Source organism: Chlorocebus sabaeus, chromosome 20 (assembly GCF_047675955.1).
Source record: "Chlorocebus sabaeus isolate Y175 chromosome 20, mChlSab1.0.hap1, whole genome shotgun sequence".
Classification (NCBI taxonomy): Eukaryota; Metazoa; Chordata; class Mammalia; order Primates; family Cercopithecidae; genus Chlorocebus; species Chlorocebus sabaeus.
This window is the reverse complement of record NC_132923.1, coordinates 12,463,523-12,484,427: the sequence shown is the minus strand read 5'-3', so window position 1 is coordinate 12,484,427 and position 20,905 is coordinate 12,463,523. Positions and strand designations below refer to the sequence as shown.

Genomic DNA, 20,905 nt, shown 5'->3' with positions numbered 1-20,905 from the left:
CCCGTTTATCTGGTCCAGGCCTGGTAGGAAGGAGTGCAACCCCCACTAATCCTGTTGGAGGGCCCATCCCTCATCTCAGGCCCTTTCTGGAGGGTAAGGAGGCTGTCCGACCCGCTTGTTCTGCCTCTCTTTTCACGGGGATGCGCAGCCCAGGCACACCATGGGAAAGATGGGAGTGGTGGCCCCTAACCAGCTCCGAGGGCTTCTCCAGGCTTTTCTTTTTTTTTTTTTTTTGAGACGGAGTCTCGCTCCGTCGCCAGGCTGGAGTGCAGTGGCGCAATCTCGGCTCACTGCAAGCTCCGCCTCCCGGGTTCACGCCATTCTCCTGCCTCAGCCTCCTGAATAGCTGGGACTACAGGCGCCGGCCACCGCGCCCGGCTAATTTTTTGTATTTTTAGTAGAGACGGGTTTTCACCGTGGTCTCGTTCTCCTGACCTTGTGATCTGCCCGCCTCGGCCTCCCAAAGTGCTGAGATTACTGGCGTGAGCCACCGCACCCGGCCTTCTCCAGGCTTTTCTAAGCCCCAGGCCTGCCTGATTTCCCAGTTTCCAGCAACCCCTCCAGCCACGTTTTCTCCTCCCTCCCTTATTAGCATATCTTCCACTGTATCTTTCTTTCCTTTCTTTTTTTTTTCCTTTGGAGATAAGGTCTCACTCTGTCACTGCAGCCTGGACCTTCCAGGCTCAAGCTGCCCTCCACCTCAGCCTCCCAAGTAGCAGGGTGACCACAGGCAGCACCACCACACCCGGCTAGTTTTTGTATTTTTGGTAGAGACACGAGATTTCACCCTGTCACTCACGCTAGTCGTGAACTCCTGAGCTCAAGCCATCCACCCTCCTTGGCCTTTCAAAGTGCTGGGATTTCAGGCGTGAGCCACCTTGCATCCCAATTGTCTCTTTCTACCCCATTGGAACTCTCCTCCTTCATTCTTCTAATTCCAAAGTTCCCTCTTCCTTTCTTCAGTGCTCTCCCCAGAATCCTTATCTGCTACCTACACACCTTTTTTCCAGCACAGTTCCAGGGCTCTTTGGGCCGCAGCTCACCTTCTGGTCTCTCTCTAACACTCTCCACACCTCCGTCCTACTCATCTTCCTTCTTTTAGTTCTGAATCCCTCTCTTGTGGTTTTCCTAAGTGCCAGGCTTTCCTGTAGTCCCCACCAGACTTTTTAAATGCTTCCTCAGGAGAACTGAAGACTGGTTAACTTTTTTTTTTTTTTTTTTTTAAGATAGCAGTGGGGAGGGGAAGTTCTGGGGCCAAAGTTGGATAACCAGGGCCTGAGAAATAAAGATAAGAGGGTATATTCCTCCCCCAGGAGACAAAGGAGAAGGTGGATGGAGAAGGGGAAACTGGGCCTCAGCCAGCACTGGGATGATGCGACCAGCTCTGTCAACATGCCTGAGGAGCACACACACCGCTTGCCGTGGCTGGACCGGAGACTGTGATCACCACCCTTCCAACCCATCCCCCAGCACGCAGGCTGGCATGGCCACGCCCACAGTGCCCCAAGTGCCGCCTGCCTTGCAGTGACTCACTTCCTCTGTATGGGCTGCTGAGGTGTCCCAAGGAGAGGACAGGCCATCTCCAGGCCTTCAGTCCATAGTTTAGATATCTGGCCTGGCTTTGTGGATAGGCAAGCATACATGGATCCCAAATGTGGAAGGTGGGTTTTTTCAGGTCAGGTGGAACTGTAAACACTGAAGCCTATTTGAGTAAGAAGCAGACCCTAGCTAGTACCTAATGGAGATTCAGGGGCCAGGAGTTTCAGGGAGGAAACATTTCCTAACAAGAGGTAAAATAGCCAAGAGGAGTTTCTATGTATTCTGAAGTCAGGCAATGGAAAGTATTTGCAGAAAAGCAATGTAGGGACCAGGCCCGGTGGCTCACGCCTATAATCCCATCACTTTGGGAGGCCGAGGTGGGTGGATCACCTGCAGTCAGGAGTTCAAGACCAGCCTGCCCAACATGGTGAAACCTCATCTCTACTAAAAATGCAAAATTTAGCTAGGCATGGTGGCACATGCCTGTCTGTAGTCCCAGCTACTTGGGAGGCTGAGGCAGGAGAATTGCTTGAACCTAGGAGGGGGAGGTTTGTTGCAGTGAATCGAGATCATGCCACTGCCCTCCAGCCTGGGTAGCAGAGCAAGACTCCGTCTCAAAAATAAATAAATAAAAGGCTGGGTACGGTGGCTCATGCCTATAATCCCAGTGCTTTGGGAGGCCAAGGTGGGTGGATCACCTGAGGTCAGGAATTTGGGACCAGCCCAGCCAACATAGTAAAACCTCATCTCTATTAAAAATACAAAAATTATCTGGGCATGGTGGTGCATGCCTGTAATCCCAGCTACTCGGGAGGCTGAGGCAGGAGAATTGCTTGAACCGGGGAGCTGGAGGTTGCAATGAGCCGAGATCACACCACTACACTCCAGCCTGGGCCACAGAGTGAGACTCCGCCTCAAAAAAAAAAAAAAAAAAAAGAAAAGAAAAAGAAAAGAAAAGGTGGTAGATTAGATCCTCTCTAAGATTTTCTCCAACTCTGCAATTCTAAAATGTACAACATGAAGATGGAAGGTGATCAGTACATCTGTAAACAACTGCAGTCCGGCCCTGAAGTTGAACAAAACAAAACCTAGGGAGAGGAATGAGATTGCAGCAGGTTTCAGCGCAGTGATTGTGAACGCATCACACACACACTCCTCACAGGCAAGGACTTCGCTTCTGCCATGTGACTGAGCCTCTGTTGGCCTTCATATTCAGAGTTCAACCTGGCAGGCTGGCCAGGAGTCCCTTGGAGAGGTTTGGCGTGAGGAAACAGGAGGCCTCACGATTCCTTCAGTTCCCTCTAAGACTGCTGGGCAGGTAGCCAGAAGAAACTCTGAAGTGTACAGAAAGCCGATGGCCAGGGGGACCCCAGCTGCGAAGCTGCAGTACCATGTTTACCCAGCCTAACTGCGGTCACCCAGTCTCCTGCATGTGTCCGAGGTCAGCCTCGGCGGCTCCCCTGAGTAGGTATCTACCTGAGGCTCTTCCTCTGATGCTACCTGCATACCAAGTCCACCCAGGAACCTGGCGTCCTCTGGAGGCTGCACTTCCCAAGTGGGCTAAGACAGGCCCTTGATCTGTTGGGCTGGAGCCAGAGACCTCAAGGGGCCACTAGGGGACTCGAGACGCTCAGTGGTTGCTGGCGCCCTCTTGTGGCCATTTTGGGGATTGGCAAGAAAAGTTTCGGAAGCGAGCCAAGATCGGAATTCTTGGGGAGGTAAGTAATAACAACAGTAACAGTTACCATATAAGAATACTTATTGTTATATATTAGATAACATTGTGACATGTGTACTTAACGGCGCTGTGCCCAGAAGAACTCTTCTAAGTACTTTGTATGCACTGTATTTATTTAATTCTCACAACAACCTATAACATAAACACTGTTATGTGTTTGTTGATGATTAGGAAACTGAGCACAGAATAGTTGTCCAAGGCCACACAGAAGACCAGAATCCCAACTCTAAGAAGTCTGGCTCCAGAAGCTTTGCTTTTAGCCACCATGCTGAGACTGAGTTCCATTTTGGGGTTGTCAGGTGAAATACAGAACACACTGTTAAAACTATAATTTCAGATAAACAAAAAATAATAATTACAGGCTGTGGCTCACACCTGTAATCCCAGCACTTGGGGAGGCCAAGGCGGGCGGATCACGAGGTCAGGAGTTCGAGACCAGCCTGGCCAACATGGTGAAACCCTATCTCTACTAAAAATACAAAAAATTAGCCGGGCGTGATGGCAGGCGCCTATAATCCCAGCTACTCGGGAGGTGGAGGCAGGAGAATTGCTTGAACCCGAGAGGCAGACATTGTAGTGAGCCAAGATCATGCCACTGCACTCCAGCCTGGGCAACAGAGAGAGACTCCGCCTCAAAAAACCAAAATGTTAGTATATTTAATGAAATATTTGAGTCATACTTGTACCGATAAATGATTCCTCATTTATGTGAAATTCTAATTAAGCTGCATGTCTTGTATTTTTGTTTAATCTAACACCCCTACTTTACAAGGGCACTTTTCTCTGCCACATGCAATTACACAGATTACTTTTTTTTTTTTTTTTTAGATGGAGTCTCGCTCTGTCGCCCAGGCTGGAGTGCAGTGGTGCGATCTCAGCTCACTGCAAACTCCGCCTCACAGGTTCAAGCGATTCTCCTGCCTCAGCCTCCCGAGTAGCTGGGATTACAGGTTCGCGCCACCATGCCTGGCTAATTTTTTGTATCTTTAGTAGAGAGGGGGTTTCACTTTGTTAGCCAGGCTGGTCTCAATCTCCTGACCTCGTGATCCACCTGCCTCGGCCTCCCAAAGTGCTGGGATTACAGGCGTGAGCCACCGTTGCCCGGCCACATTACATTATTTATTTATTTACTTTTATTAGTTCAATAGTTTTTGGGGACGAGGTGGTGTTTGGTTACATGTTTAAGTTCTTTAGTGGACACATTACTTCATTTAATGATCCCAGGAAACCTGTCCTCGGAGGCCCCAGCATGCCCCACAGCCTCCGTCTCTCGCAATCCTCCCATTTAGAGAGCTGAAAGGACTAGCGAAGCTCACAGAACATAGGTGGCAGAGCCGGGTATTGAACCCTCATGCTCCAATTCTGACACAGGTGCATGTTTTCCACTTTAACAGGAGAGAAAAGTGAGGAGCAGTGATTACCACCACAGAAATATCCCTTCATGCCGTGTCCTCCGGCCTGATCTCGTCAGGGTGGTGGAGCCACTGCAGGTCCCTCCTCCGGGCATGTAGGAATCCCAGTGAACGCCTTCCTGGGTTGGGAGAGAGGCAGAGGAGTGGAGGCAGGGCTCTAGCTTCAGTGCCCTGCCCCTACCCAGGCTCTCCGGGGAGGCAGGAAAGAGGTTGTATTTAGACCCGAGGGACCCAGCTGTGAGGCTGGAGCAGCTGCTGCATGGTGGGGCGGGGCGGGGGCTCCGCAGGGCTGCTCACCTGCTGCTCTGTGCAGGGACAGCCTCAAGCCCAGCTGCTGGATTGCATCACCTGCAGCTAAAACAGCCACGGGGCCCAGGCTGCCAAAAGGCAACAGAAGGAGTCTAAGAAACCAGGCGAGGGAGCCTCCCCGATCTCTCTGTTGCCTTCTGGGAGCATAGAGCTTCCCTCTGAAGGTAACACCCTTTGCATTTTTCTCTCTTGACTCTTCATCAGCTTCCACCCCCAAATACTTGTGCCCTTCCTTCTCCACAGATATAAACAGTCCCTGGGCACTCTCCACCTAGGCCAGCTGGCTCTCATAAAGCAGCAGTCAAGGGAGTTTCTGGGCTGGGACCCCCTCTGGGGTGCAGGCTGGGGTGCCCTGCTGGTATGTGCCCCAACAGGTTTTTCCCTATCAGCCTTGAAATCAGCCTGCAGCCTGTCTGACCTGCCCCCCAGGGAGCTGGAGCCAGAGGCAGAGCCAGGTCAGAAGCTGGACTTTGAGACTAGGCCTCTGTGGTCCCACCTGGACCCATAGGGGAGGCAGTGCATAAAGCCTCCTGTGTTTGAGGCTGGGCTGCTGAGAGGCTGAGTGGAGTTCACTCACATGGGATGAGGCCCAGTTCCTAGGAGAAGAGATGCTGGGCAGGAAGGTGTCTGCATGTGGGACTCTGTACAGCCCAGTCCTCTCCCAAGTCTGGGAGGGGCCAGAGTCAGACAACTGCTGGGTTGGTCCCTGAGAGAGGTCATCTGACTGGCTGTTCAGCCTAGGCTGCATCCCCGCCCCCTTTCCTCTACCAGGCCACACCAGAGCCGGTGCTCACACAGGCGAGCTACCAGGCCACAAGGACGACACCCACCCTGCCTCTGCACCTCTGAGTAAGTACTGGGCCTTCGGCCCCATGCCGGGAGAACTTGTTGATTGCTTGGGGGAGGGAGAAATGAGTTTTCCTTTTCCAACATGAGAGTGCCTCCTTTCCTGTCCAGGCATCCATGTCCTTGCGAGAACCCTTGCTCACATCAGCTAAGAGATTGCACCTGCTGACCTAGAGATTCCCACCTGTGGCTCCTAGGGTGAGAGGCAGCCGAGCAGGTAGGCAGCTGTATAGGCGGGAATTGAGGGATTGAGGGTTGCTTGTCAGTTGGGGCTGCAGGTGGGGGAGATGCTGTTTGGAGTTGTCTCCCACTCTGCGTGCTTAATCCTGCCACCTCACCTCAGCTCCCCTGCACTGCCCCAGGAGACCCCAGCCAGGCCCCGGAAGGGGGGCCATAGACCTCAGAAGGGGGGCATCTACCCGGGACCAAGGCCTGAGGAGCCTCAGTGCTGACCCTGGCATCAGGGAGGGTTGGCGCCTGGTCCAGGAGCATCCCGCATCAATCCCCACTTCCTAAAGGAGTGGGGAGAGGTGGGGAAGGTGGGGGCTCCCCTCTTACCTCACCATTTCAGCTCCAGTTCTGGCTCCAACCCTAAGCAGGTTGATCTTTTTTTCTGCAGCAAGGATAGGAACAGGCGACTGGAACCCAGGCTCCAGGGTCTTGGGGGGTCATAAGGAGTCCCTGGAGGGCCAGGAAATTCAGCTCTTGTGGGCTCCTGTTTCCTTCCCCAGGGCAGCCAGCAGTAGCACCATGTCTGCGAGTGGTGGGAAGATGGGACCGTCCCTCACCCAGGAGATCCTCAGCCACCTGGGCCTGGCCAGCAAGGTAGGGGCTGTTGGGATTTCAGAGATCACTTTTAATATCTCAGCTCGGGCTGTGAGAGGATGGGAGGCAGGAAAGTGGAGGACAGGCCCTGAGGTTATGCTGAGGTGGGGTAGGCAGCCTGGCTGTGGCCCTTGCCGACCACCCCGTGCTCCCACAGACTGCAGCGTGGGGGACCCTGGGCACCCTCAGGACCTTCCTGAACTTCAGCGTGGACAAGGATGCGCAGAGGCTACTGAGGGCCATTACTGGCCAAGGTGAGCCCCTTTCCCCCCGCACTTGAGGCTGCCTTTTACAGCCAATCTGTAGACCAAGGAGGAGCCAGGAAGGAGGAACTAGTGATGTTGGAGAAATGTTTGTGGAACGCCTTCATTCTTGTATGTCAGGCACCACAGTAGGTGTGTCAAACCCGTTCTCACAACACCCCTGTGAGGCAAGGCTTATTATTTCCATTTTCCAGATGAGGAAACTGGGGCTCAGGGAGATTAAGAGGCTTGCCCAAAGTCACTCAGCTCATAATGACAGAGGTGGTATTCTCATCTAGGTCAGCCGATCCCCGCAAATCATATTTTTTTACCACCACACCAGGCCACCTTTGCCTTGGTCTGGGTCAGATTTGCATGCTGTTTTGACAATTTATTTGCAACTTCTTTTGAGATAAAATGGAAGTGGGGGTGATATAGCCCCTGCTCCTTTCCTTCCTAGCCCTCTCCTGGAGTAGGGGCATCCCACTATGTAAAGACCCTGCTCATAGCACAGCCCTCATCTCGGTTCAGGCGTGGACCGCAGTGCCATTGTGGATGTGCTGACCAACCGGAGCAGAGAGCAAAGGCAGCTCATCTCACGTGCCTTCCAGGAGCGCACCCAACAGGTAAGGCCATGCTGACCTCCCACAGCAGTGGACTGGGGTGAGAAATCCCCTGGAGGACTCGAGAGACAGCAACAGCCACTGAGGCCAGCCCCTGCTTCCTGGCTAAACAGGGCCTGAGATGAAAACCAGCCAAATCTTCCCAAACCTCCCCATGCTTCTGGAGCCCTTCCCCTCACCCCCGTGCCTCTGCTGTGGGGACCATTTCTTGTAGGACCTGCTGAAGTCCCTACAGGCAGCCCTTTCCGGCAACCTGGAGAGGATCGTGATGGCTCTGCTGCAGCCTGCAGCCCGGTTTGACGCCCAGGAATTGAGGACAGCTCTGAAGGTAGCAGGAGGGGAGACTTGCTGGGGTCTCTGGGGAAGGGAGAAGGCTGTCAGCCTTGCTTTTGCAAGATGAGAGTCCCCCTCTCGTCGTCCCATATTGTTACTTAGAAGGAGAAGCAGCCGATGTCTGCCACTGTCTGCCATCCTAATGACATGGCCAGTCGGAGAGTAGACTCCCAATTTCTTGTAGGCCTCAGATTCTGCGGTGGATGTGGCCATTGAAATTCTTGCCACTCGAACCCCACCCCAGCTGCAGGAGTGCCTGGCAGTCTACAAACACGGTAAGAATATGGAGGGAGGGGTCCCAGGTGCCGGAGAAGGGGCTGTAGGACAGTCCGCTCCTCTCCTGTACTCCCCATAGGTGAGCTATCTGGCAACCTGGCTGCCTAAGTTCTAGTCCCTTGGGGTCTTTCCTCTTTCCCCCACCAGTGCCTCAATCTCCCCAGAGGAGAGAGCCAGATGTGATCATTAAAAAAAGAGAAGCAGGCCAGGCGTGGTGATTCATGCCTATCATCCCAACACTTTGGGCGGCTGAGGTGGGTTTGTCGCTTGAGCCCAGGAGTTCAAGACCAGTCACAGGCAACATAGGAAAACCCCATCTGTGCCAAAAATTCAAAAAAACTAGCTGGTCACGGTGGTGCACGCCTGTCGTCCCAGCTACTCAGGAGGTTGAGGTGGGAGGATCACCCAAGCTTGGAAAGTTGAGGCTGCAGTGAGCTGAGATCATGCTACTGGCACTGCACGCCAGCCTGGGTGACAGGAGTGAGAGCATCTCTCTCTCTCTCTGTCTCTCTCTCTCTTTCTCTCTCTCTCTCTCTCACACACACACACACACACACACACACAAATAAAGAGAGAGAAGCAATGATTAACCATCTTAATCTGGAGCTCCAAGGCAGATTCCAAAGTGACAGTCCCAAAGGTACTCATGTCACCTTCCCAGCCCCTTGCCGGTCCCTGCCATCACACCACATTCCAAGCTGAACCCAGCCGTGCTGCAGCCTGAGGGAAAGGTGGGAACCTGCCCTCTGAGTCATGGGTGTCACCTTTCATGCCCCTGATGGCTGGCCTTGCTTGGCTACAAATGTCTCACCCACTAATTTGTGGCTTTTTCCCATCCTCATCTTACCACCCCTTCCCCTACTCCCACTGCTTTTTCTTGCTTTCCCCAATTTTCCTTTGATGTCTAATCTCGGCCTTTGTTCTTCTTTTGAGACAAGGTCTTGCCCTATAGCCTAGGCTGTACAGTGATGTGATCATGGCTCACTGCAGCCTTGACCTTCCTGGGCTCAATCAATCCTTCCACCTCAGCCTACAGGTGTGCCACCACCATGCCCAGCTAATTTTTGTATTTTTTGTATAGATGGGGTTTCGCTGTGTTGTCGAGGCTGGTCTCGAACTTCTGGGCTTAAGCCATCTCCTGCCTCAGCCTCTGAAAGTGCTGGGATTACAGGCATGAGCCACCGCCCCGGCTGTGGCCTGTGTTCTTAATCCCTCTCCTACCTTCCTTCCTTCTTGCATCCGTTTCTCTTGTCTCCTTCCATTTCTCCCTTTCCTGCTCTTTTCCTTCCTCATAGCCCACCTCTCATATCATTTTTCCTTACCTCCAACAAGGGTGCCAGGTCCTAGCCATCTTGTGTTATAATACAGGTTTCCCTAGCTCTTCTTCACTGCCTGGCCCCAACTCTGATAATGATTGCGTCCTACCCAGCAGGTTGGTGCTTGGTGATGAAGCCACCGCACGCCTCACAACTTAGAGATGTTTTTAGAGTGGCCGTGATGGTACTTGTGCCTTACATCCTGGGAGCTAGCAGCCATCAAGCTACTCCAAGCAGGGGCTAGCAGGGCTAGCAGGGCATAGCGGGTCAGGCATTTGGCAGGTCCCGGGGATACCTACACTAGGGAAACTCAGGAAGATTCAGAGAGCTCCTCACCCCACCCCAGATTTCCAGGTGGAGGCTGTGGATGACATCACATCTGAGACCAATGGCATCTTGCAGGACCTGCTCCTGGCCCTGGTCAAGGTGAGGAGGACTGACCTGCAAGGAAGGGAAGTCACATTCACCAGGCAAGGTGACACGCTGGAGCAGGGAGCATTGCTGTCCTATAATGGACAAGAGAGGACTTTAGGGGAGACCAGGCTTTGCTTGTTGGTCTGGAGATAAAAAGCTGCCCTTCGAAGAGCCCTCTAAGAACAGTTTCTCCTCCTAGGGGGGCCGTGACAGCTACTCTGGAATCATTGACTATAATCTGGCAGAACAAGATGTCCGGGTGAGCAGGGGGTTTAGGAGTGTACACAGCCGCCTTGCACGTAAGATGCCTTCCTCCACCGTATCTTAGAGCTGATGACCTACGTGTCCATTTGTCCTGCAAACCCATCCTTGCCTTGGAGAGGGAGTTCTCAGTTACGTGGTAGGGGCAGGAGGTGTCAGGTAGCGTCATAGCTGAAGCCTTTTCACTCATCTAGCCTCTGACTCCTGAACTCATCAACTGACAGATTCTTCTCTCATGAGCATTTGAGGGCACAAAGCCTCCTCAGACCTTTTGGGGATTATTTAATCCTTGGGTACCAGGATTTTTCCAAATCAGTGAACAGAGCTGTGAGGCTATAAGGGCAGACCCCTCTCTTAGCCCTATTTCTTTCTTAAAAAACATAAAATATATAAAAACAACTAGTAGGCCAGGCATGGTGGCTTATACCTGTAATCCCAGCACTTTGGGAGCCTGAACAGGAGGATCATTTGAGCCCAGGAGTCCAAGACCAGCCTAGGCAACATAGTGAGACTCTGTCTGCACAAGATATTTTTAAAAATTAGCTGCACCTGTAGTTCCAGCTAGCTAGGAGGCTGAGGTGGGAGGATCGCTTGAGCCTGGGAAGCTGAGGCTGAGGTGAGCCCTGGTCATGCCACTGCACTCCAGCTTGGGTGACAGAGAGAGACGCCATCTCTCTCTGTCTCTCTCTCTCTCTCTCTCTCTCTCTCACACACACACACCCACCTAGTTTACGGGTTAAAATAAATTTTTTTTTTTTTTTTTTTTTTGAGACAGAGTCTTGCTCTGTCGCCCAGGCTGGGGTGCAGTGGCCGGATCTCAGCTCACTGCAAGCTCCGCCTCCCGGGTTTACGCCATTCTCCTGCCTCAGCCTCCCGAGTAGCTGGGACTACAGGTGCCCACCACCTCGCCTGGCTAGTTTTTTTTTTTGTATTTTTTTTTTTTTTTTTTGAGACGGAGTCTCGTGCTGTCGCCCAGGCTGGAGTGCAGTGGCCGGATCTCAGCTCACTGCAAGCTCCACCTCCCGGGTTTACGCCATTCTCCTGCCTCAGCCTCCTGAGTAGCTGGGACTACAGATGCCCGCCACCTCACCTGGCTAGTTTTTTGTATTTTTTAGTAGAGACAGGGTTTCACTGTGTTAGCCAGGATGGTCTCGATCTCCTGACCTCGTGATCCGCCCATCTCAGCCTCCCAAAGTGCTGGGATTACAGGCTTGAGCCACCGCGCCCGGCCTTTTGTATTTTTTAGTAGAGATGGGGTTTCAACGTGTTAGGATGGTCTTGATCTCCTGACCTCGTGATCCACCCATCTCGGCCTCCCAAAGTGCTGGGATTACAGGCTTGAGCCACCGCGCCTGGCCTAAAATAACTTCTTCTGGCCGGTTGTGGTGGCTCACGCCTATAATCCCAACAATTTGGGAGGCCGAGACAGGAGGATCACTTGAGGTCAGGAGTTCGAAACCAGCCTAGCCAACATGGCAATACCCCATCTCTGCTAAAAATACAAAAATTAGCCAGGCATGATGGTGGGCGCCTATAATTCTAGCTACTCGGGAGGCTGAGACTGGAGAATCGCTTGAACCTGGGAGGCAGAGGTTGCGGTGAGCTGGGATCATACCATTACCCTCCAGTCTGGGTGACAGAATGAGACTCCATCTAAAAAAAAAATCCTTTTCCACCCTCAATCCCATTTCCATGATGATGATGATAGATTCTGGAACATAATACCCATGGCTCCCTAGGCCCCACCAATGATCCCGATTCACTCCTCCCTGACTCATTCCTCCCTCTCAGGCACTACAGCGGGCAGAAGGACCTAGCACAGAGGAGACATGGGTCCCACTCTTCACCCAGCGAAATCCTGAACACCTCATCCGAGGTACACACGAGCCTTCTTGTCCCCTAGCTTGCTCTAATGATGACTTTGGGTTTTGGAAGGTGTGGGGAGGGCCCATCCTTTCCAGTGATAATTAATCCCCCATCCATCTTTCTAACTGCCTCCCCCACACACAAGTGTTTGATCAGTACCAGCGGAGCACTGGGCAAGAGCTGGAGGAGGCTGTCCAGAACCATTTCCATGGAGATGCCCAGGCGGCTCTGCTCGGCCTAGGTAGGGGCCTGCTCAGGATTTGTGAAGTAAGTCTCTCTTGGGATGGGAGATTGTGGCCCTAGTTGTGAACCTCCATCCTTCTATCTTTGTTTCCAGCTTCAGTGATCAAGAACACACCGCTGTACTTTGCTGACAAACTTCACCAAGCCCTCCAGGTGAGAGGGGCACTCCTTTCCCTCCCCAGAACAGAAACCGGGGAGGAGAGAGGAAGTCTCAGCTTGCGGCTAATGTAACCATCCTATATGCACCATCTAAACCTCAAGCCGCGCTCCTTCCCAGGGCTTACACACCAGCGCTTACACAGGGGTGGAGGAATGAGCTGCGGTGAGAACTAACTTAATTGAGGCCCTGAAACTAACATTTTGGCCTTGTTAATGTCTAGGTGGCCAAATAGAGATATGAATCTGCTCTGTAAGACAGTGCCTTGTCCAGGCATAGTTGTCGCCAGAGTGATGGTGATAACACTAGCAAGAAAAATGACAAGGGCTGGCATTTTGCGGGTGCTCTTTGTGTGCCACAGCCTATCCTGAGCAGGGCACACACATTTCGATTAATCCTCACAACCATATCCATCCATATCTTATAGATGAAAAAACTGAAGCCCAGAGAAGTTAAGTACCTTGCTCAAGGTCACATAGCTAGTAAGTCATATAGTCTCCCTACACAATACTTCACGATGTAAGACATCTCCGGCCTCTGTGTCCTAAGTAGCTGGGATTGCAGGCGTGTGCCACCACATCTGGCTAATTCTGAATTGTTTTTAAAAAGGAAAAACTCAGCCTCCCAAGTAACTGGGATTACAGGTGCCCACCACCACGCCTGGCTAATTTTTGTATTTTCAGTAGAGACAGGGTTTCACCATGTTGGCCAGGCTGGTCTCGAACTCATGACCTCAGGTCATCAACCCTTCTCGGCCTCCCAAAGTGCTAGGATTATAGGCGTGAGCCACTGCGCCTGGCCCATGTTATCCATACTTAAACTGCTGACTGTGGCTTGAGTGGTTCCACCAATAGAATCCAGTCATTCTGTTGACTGAATTAGGTCTCTTATTAGTAGAAGTGTCCCCCAAAATCTATAAATAAAAAGTTCAGGAAGGGCGCAGTGGCTTACGCCTATAATCCCAACACTTTGGGAGGCCAAAGTGGACTGATCACTTGAGGTCAGCAGTTTGAGACCAGCCTGGCCAACATGGTGAAACCTTGTCTCTACTAAAAATACAAAAATTACCTGGGCGTGGTAGTGTGTGCCTGTAATCCCAGCTACTCAGGAGACTGAGGCAGGAGAATCACTTGAACCCAGGAAGCAGAGGTTACAGTAAGCCGAGATTGCGCCACTGCACTCCAGCCTGGGCAACAAGAGCAAAACTCCATCTTAAAATAAATACATTAATTAATTAATTAATTAAAAAGTTCACTTAGAGAAAACATAAAATTCGAAGAGATAGGCTGGGCGCGGTGGCTCATGCCTGTAATCCCGGCATTTTGGGAGGCCGAGGCGGGCGGATCACGAGGTCAGGAGATTGAGACCATCCTGGCTAACACAGTGAAACCCTGTCTCTACTAAAAATAAAAAAATAAGCTGGGCATGGTAGTGGGCGCCTGTAGTCCCAGCTACTCGGGAGGCTGAGGCAGAAGAATGGTGTGAATCCGGGAGGCAGAGCTTGCAGTGAGCTGAGATCACGCCACTGCACTCCTGCCTGGGTGACAGAGCAAGACTCCGTCTCAAAAAAAAAAAAAAAAAAAAAAAAAAATTGAAGAGATAAAAGTAGTTATCATTGCCAGGTGCGGTGGCTCACACCTGTAATCCCAGCACTTTGGGAGGCCAAGGCAGGTGGATCACAAGGTCAAGAGTTCGAGATCAGCCTGGCCAACATGGTGAAACCCTGTCTCTACTAAAAATACAAAAATTAGCCAGGCGTGGTGGAGGGCACCTGTAATCCCAGCTACTTGGGAGACTGAGGCAAGAGAATTGCTTGAACCTGGGAGGCAGAGGTTGCAGTGAACTGAGATCATGCCACTGCACTCCAGCCTAGGTGACACAGTGAGACTAAAAAAGTAGTTATCATTTTGGCAGATGGAATAGCTTTCTGTAGACTGGTTGAGAAGCCATCATGCCATGTTGATGATTGCCCAAAAGTTAGTAAATATAAGCAATTGTTCTGTCATCCAGAGATTTCTATCTTGACAGTAGATTATTATACTTGCCCAATAAAGCCTATAAGATTCATTTGAAGAGTTGTAGTTATCTGTCCAAATTCCTGTCATAAATACAAACTATCCCAGCAGTAGATGATTTTGTATTGTATTTGGATTACAAGACCCACACTCCTGAGTGTAGGTGAAAGATTTATCTCAGAAGTAGTAGTCGGCGGGGCCAAGCATGGTGGCTCACGCTTGTAATCCTAGCACTTTGGGAGGCTAAGGTGGGAGGATCGCTTGAGGTTGGGAGTTCAAGACCAACTTAGCGACATAGCAAGACCTAGTCTCTACAAAAATAAAAAGAAAATTAGCCAGGCATAGTGGCATCTGCCTCTAGTCCCAACTACTCAGGAGGATGTGGTGGGAGGATTGCTTGAGCCCAGGAATTAGAAGTTACAGTGAGCTGTGATTATTCCACCACACTTCAGCCTGGGTGACAGAGCAAGATCCTGTCTCAAAAAAAAAAAAAAAAGAAGTGGTAGTCAGAAAATAACATAGGCCCATTTTTCTGATTTTTTTTTCTTTTTTTTGGAGACAGTCTGGCTCTGTCGCCTAGGCTGGAGTGCAGTGGCGTGATCTCGGCTCAAGGCAACCTTCACCTTCTGGGTTCAAGTGATTCTCCGGCCTCTGTGTCCTAAGTAGCTGGGATTACAGGCATGTGCCACCACATCTGGCTAATTCTGAATTGTTTTTAAAAAGGAAAAACCCAGGCCAGGCGCTGTGGCGCATGCCTGTAATCCCAGGACTTTGGTAGGCTGAGGCGGGTGGATTATTTGAGGCCAGGAGTTCAAGACCAGCCTGGCCAACATGGTGAAACCCCATCTCTACTAAAAATACAAAAATTAGCCAGGTGGTAGTGGTGAGCGCCTGTAATCTCAGCTGCTTGGGAGGCTGAGGCAAGGGAATCACTTGAGCCTGGGAGGCAGAGGTTGCGATGAGCCGAGATGACCCTACTGCTCTCCAGTCTGGGTGAAAAAGTGAGACCTGCCTCCAAAAAACAAACAGGCCAGGCACAGTGGCTCACACCTGTAATCCCAGCACTTTGGGAGGCCGAGGCGAGCGGATCACGAGGTCAGGAGATGGAGACCATCCTGGCTAACAAGGTGAAACCCCGTCTCTACTAAAAAATACAAAAAAATTAGCCGGGCGTGGTGGCCGGCGCCTGTAGTCCCAGCTACTCCGGAGGCTGAGGCAGGAGAATGGCCTGAGCCCAGGGGGCGGAGCTTGCAGTGAGCCCAGATAGCGCCATTGCACTCCAGCCTGGGCAACAGAGCAAGACTCCGTCTCGAATAAATAAATAAATAAACAAATAAAAAATAAATAAAAAAGGAAAAAATCATGATACATCTGTATTCTTCTTTTTTTTTTTTTTTTTTAGACTGAGTCTCATTCTGTTACCCAGGCTGGAGTGCAGTGGTGCAATCTCGGGTCACCGCAACCTCTGCCTCCCTAGTTCAAGAGATTCTTCTGCCTCGGCCTCCCGAGTAGCTGGGACCACAGGTGCCCACCACCACGCCTGGCTAATTTTTGTGTTTTTAGTAGAGACGGGGTTTCACCATGTTGGTCAGGATGGTCCTTAACTCCTGACTTCGTGATCCTCGCGCCTCAGCCTCCCAAAGTGCTGGGATTATAGGCGTGAAGCCACTTCGCCCGGCCTTCTTCTTCTTTTTCTTTTTTTTTTTTTTTTTCCTTTGAGATGGAGTTTCACTCTGTCACCAGGCTGGAGTGCAGTGGGGCGATCTCGGCTCACTGCAATCTTCACCTCCTGGGTTCAAGCAATTCTCCTGCCTCAGCCTCCCAAGTAGCTGGGACTATAGTTGCCTGCCACCACATCCGTCTGATTTTTTTATTTTTAGTAGAAACAGGGTTTCACCATGTTAGCCATGCTGGTAGCGAACTTTTTTTCTTTTTCTTCTTTTTTGAGAGGGAGCCTTGCTCAGTCACCCAGGCTGGAGTGCAAGGCATGATCTCGGCTCACTGCCACCTCTGCCTCCTGGGTTCCAGCAATTCTCTGCCTCAGCCTGCCGAGTAGCTGAGATTACAGGCGCCCACCACCACACCCGGCTAATTTTTATATTTTTAGTAGAGACGGGGTTTCACCATGTTGGCCAGGCTGGTCTCAAACTCCTGACCTCAGGTGATCCACCAGCCTCAGTATTCCAAAGTGCTGGGATTACAGGCGTGAGCCACCGCGCCCAGACTGTATTTTTCTTTTATGAGAGATATGTAGATATATGAAAACACAGATTGTGAAGAATAATCAGAAAAACGACCTTCAGAAAATCAGCAACTGATTCAGAACAAATTTTAACCAATCTGTAGTAAAAATTAATGTTCCCAGTGAAGATCCTGGGGCCATATGCAATGCCAGGTATATGATTAAGTATTATAATTAGGCCGGGCAAGGTGGCTCATGCCTGTAATCCCAGCACTTTGGGAGGCCAAGGCAGGTGAATCACCTGAGGTCAGGAGTTCGAGACCAGCCTGACCAACATGGTAAAACTCCGTCTCTACTAAATATACAAAAATTAGCCAGGTGTGGTGGCGTGCACCTGCATTCCCAGCTACTTGGGAGGCTGAGACAGGAGAATTGCTTGAACCTGGGAGGCAGAGGTTTCAGTGACCTGAGATTGTACTACTGCACCCCAGCCTGGGTGACAGAGTGAGACTCCATCTAAAAAAAAGATATATATATATATATTTAAGTCCAGGTGCGATGGCTCACACCTGTAATCCCAGCACTTTCGGAGGCTGAAGTGGGTGAGGTCAGGAGTTTGAGATCAGCCTGGCCAACATGGTGAAACCCCATCTGTACTAAAAATAAAAAAATTAGCTGGGTGTTTGGCACACGCTGTAGTCCCAGCTACTCGGGAGGCTGAGGCAGGAGACTCGCTTGAACCCGGGAGGGGGAGGTTGCAGTGAGCTGAAATCACGCCACTGCATTCCACTCTGGGTGACAGAGCGAGAAAAAAGAATACTTGTACAACAATGAGAGTATTCAGCTAATGAGTGACTCTTGCCCAGTTCTGTAACTTTAGAGTAACAAGCGTTGGAAGGAGAGAAGAATGGATACTGGGGAGCAACTGGCAATCTTTACGACAATACAAAACTAATGATGCATGAAAGTTAAAATGAAGTAGACATTAGGTCCACTGACAATTAGGTAATGAGTCTAAATGAATTGGAGCATCCTGTTTTACTTCATTTTTTTTTTTGTTTTATCAAAGGAGTTTATGATCTGTGGGGATGCCCAAAGTATGTGTTGTAGGCAGTTCTGGGAAGAGTCTTGTGAGTAAAGTGACTCAGGAAACTCTGAAAATGAGGATATTAGGAATTGATAACAACACTGGTGCACAGAAAAAAAAACAGGAATTTTACAATTAAAAGTTTTTATTTAGAAATCTCTCATAACAACACATTACTTAGTATAGTCCATTATAATTCAGGATTTTGGTGACTTGTACCTGTGTTATTTCTTTTTTTTTTTTTTTTTTGGTTTTGAGACGGAGTCTCGCTCTGTCCCAGGCTGGAGTGCAGTGGTGGTTACTCTACTACAACCTCTGCCTCCCAGGTTCAAGCGATTCTCCTACCTCACCCTCCTGAGTAGCTGGGATTATAGGTGCCACCACACCCAGCTAATTTTTGTAGTTTTAGTAGAGACCATGTTGGTCAGGCTGGCCTCGAACTCCTGACCATAAATGATCTACTTGCCTTGGCTTCCCAAAGTTCTGGGATCACAGGAATGAGCCACCACACCTGGCCTGTTATTTCTCTTTTCTTTCTTTTTTTTTTTTGTTTTTTGTTTTTGTTTTTGTTTTTGTTTTTTTGAGACAGAGTTTTGCTCTTCTTGCCCAGGCTGGAGTGCAATGGCACGATCTTGGCTCACTGCAACCTCTGCCTCGTGGGTTCAAGCGAGTCTCCTGCCTCAGCCTCCCAAGTAGCTGGGATTATAGATGTCCACCACCATACCCAGCTCCGGCTTATTTTTGTATTTTTAGTAGAGACGGGGTTTTACCATCTTGGTCAGGCTTGTCTCGAACTCCTGACCTCAGATGATCCACGCGCCACGGCCTCCCAAAGTGCTGGGATTACAGGCGTAAGCCACTGTGCCTGGCCTGTTATTTCCAAACTGAACCTTTCATTACTTTCTTTAGCCAAAAAACAGGCCTGCTGCATCCCAAGGGTCCAACTGGAGACACTAATATGCAGAGATGGGGCTGTGAGATGGCCCTATTGGGTTGGAATCAGAACCAGAAGTCACACAACCTTGTTCCCTATCACAGCCCCATCAGCTCAGTTTGGGGGTAGGGCAAGTATATCCTCCTTGGATATTCACTAACTTGAAAGTTAAAAGCAGTTTTCCTGGTTTTCATGCTGGCAGTCTTTACATGCACCAAATCTTTTCTAGCCTCCCTGAGATACCTATCTTTGGAGCTGCTCACCATCAAATTCTGGAGGTACACAGCTCTAAGCTAATGGTAGGGGCAGGAAAAACATGTAGAAGGAAATAAATACTCAAACTGCCCCCCATAGAGACTGATCTTTCCTGCTGTGTCATCTTCCATGAGGATGGACAAAGATAACTTTTGTCCCAAGATAATGTATAATGTACACTCTTACCCCTTGACTCCCACCTTGGCTCCACTTTCTGCAATAACCCTCCACGCCATTCAACCCCTACTCTCAGTGAGACTCTCACTAACCACCCCCCATCTGTTTCTTCCCCTACTAGGAAACTGAGCCCAATTACCAAGTCCTGATTCGCATCCTTATCTCTCGATGTGAGACCGACCTTCTGAGTATCAGAGCTGAGTTCAAGAAGAAATTTGGGAAGTCCCTCTACTCTTCTCTCCAGGTGAAACTTGGCTACTTCTTAGCCTGGAGCCCGAGTCCTTCACTCCTCACCTCCACCCTCACTCCCTGCACAGAGATGAGTATATTCTTGCCCCATAGAAAACCCAGTAGTCAGCCGTGGCTCACACCTGTAATCCCAGCACTTTGGGAGGCTGAGGCGGGCGGATCACGAGGTCATGAGTTCGAGACCAGCCTGACCAACATGGTGAAACCCAGTCTCTACTAAAAATACAAAAATTAGCCAGGCATAGTGGTGCGCACCTGTAATCCCAGCTACTCAGGAGGCTGAGGCAGGAGAGTCACTTGAACCCAAAAGGTGGAGGTTGCGGTGAGCCGAGATCGTGCCACTGCACTCCACCCTGGGCGACAGGGCGAGACTCCGTCTTAAAAAAAAAAAGAAAATAAAATAAAACCCAGAAAAGAAAAGAAATGCAGTGCAGGACTCTGAGCTCCAGGAAGGACCCTTCCCTTCCAGATGAACTATGATGGACCAACCCAAAGGAGGGGAGAGAGTACTTGGGCCATAGTAGTGGTGGATCTTTCTAACACTGAATTCCCTTGTCTGCAGGATGCAGTGAAAGGGGATTGCCAGTCAGCCCTCCTGGCCTTGTGCAGGGCTGAAGACATGTGAGACTTCCCTGCCCCACCCCACATGACATCCGAGGATCTGAGATTTCCGTGTTTGGCTGAACGTGGGAGACCAGCTGGGCCTCCAAGTAGGATAACCCCTCACTGAGCACCACATGTTGTAGCTTCTTGTTGCGGTTGGAACTGTTTCTTTAAAATCCTTTGATTTTCCTCATCTCAAAATTATATCTGTACCTGGGTCATCCAGCTCCTTCTTGGGTGTGGGGAAATGAGTTTTCTTTGATAGTTTCTGCCTCACTCATCCCTCCTGTACCCTGGCCAGAACATCTCACTGATACTTGAATTCTTTTGGCAAACTTCACTGTTGTTTGTGTTCCCTGATTGAAGTTTGGGTGGAGCAGGACATGGACCTGGAAGAGGCGTTGGAGTTGGAGGTGCCTTTGATGTGCACTTGGCTATTCAGCAGGAGTCCTGTTTTGCCTTAGAGCTACAGTAATCAACTCCCACCCTCTCTATGTCTCCCCTCACCCTCATTCTCCAGGAAACTTCAGGCAAAATAATTGAGAAACAGGCACCAGAACAAGATGAGAAATGGTCAGGGGGAGCAAAGGACCATCTGTATGAACTGGGAAGCAAGCGGAGGGTCAAACTACCCTTCCCAGCTGGGAATTCTTGGGTTAGTGGAGAGTACAACCCTCAAATGCATGTGTCCAACCAGAGATTTGGAAACCCATCTCCCATGAGAGCACTATTTCCCATAGAAAACAAAAACGAAAACAGAAACAAAAACAGTCAGGCTTTGGTTCCCCCTGCCGGCTATATTAGAAATGACAGGTAGCTGGGCGCAGTGGCTCACGCATGTAATCCCAGCACTTTGGGAGGCCAAGGCGGGCGGATCACCTGAGGTCAGGAATTCAAGACCAGCCTGACCAACACAGCAAAACCCTGTCTCTACTAAAAATACAAAAATTAGCCGGGTACAGTGGGGCATGCCTGTAGTCCCAGCTGCTCAGGAGGCTGAGGC

At 50.4% G+C, this 20,905-nt stretch overlaps 1 protein-coding gene across 4 annotated transcripts; it reads left to right on the top strand.

The window, feature by feature from the left end:
- The first annotated feature begins 2,756 nt into the window (after positions 1 to 2,756).
- On the top strand, positions 2,757 to 20,237 carry ANXA9 (annexin A9). 4 transcript variants are annotated; one of them, XM_073008406.1, is made up of 16 exons: positions 2,757 to 3,257; positions 5,003 to 5,162; positions 5,770 to 5,847; positions 5,956 to 6,061; positions 6,576 to 6,669; positions 6,827 to 6,923; positions 7,443 to 7,537; positions 7,749 to 7,862; positions 8,052 to 8,142; positions 9,806 to 9,885; positions 10,073 to 10,132; positions 11,926 to 12,010; positions 12,146 to 12,241; positions 12,338 to 12,396; positions 19,172 to 19,294; positions 19,862 to 20,237. In XM_073008406.1, the coding sequence occupies exons 5-16, from the start codon at positions 6,595 to 6,597 to the stop codon at positions 19,922 to 19,924; spliced, it is 1,038 nt and encodes a 345-aa protein (XP_072864507.1). In that variant the 5' UTR covers positions 2,757 to 3,257; positions 5,003 to 5,162; positions 5,770 to 5,847; positions 5,956 to 6,061; positions 6,576 to 6,594; the 3' UTR covers positions 19,925 to 20,237. The 4 variants fall into 4 exon arrangements, with proteins under 4 accessions (XP_072864507.1, XP_037853913.2, XP_037853915.2 ...); XM_037997985.2 differs by lacking the exon at positions 5,003 to 5,162; XM_037997987.2 differs by lacking the exon at positions 10,073 to 10,132.
- Positions 20,238 to 20,905: the final 668 nt, after the last annotated feature.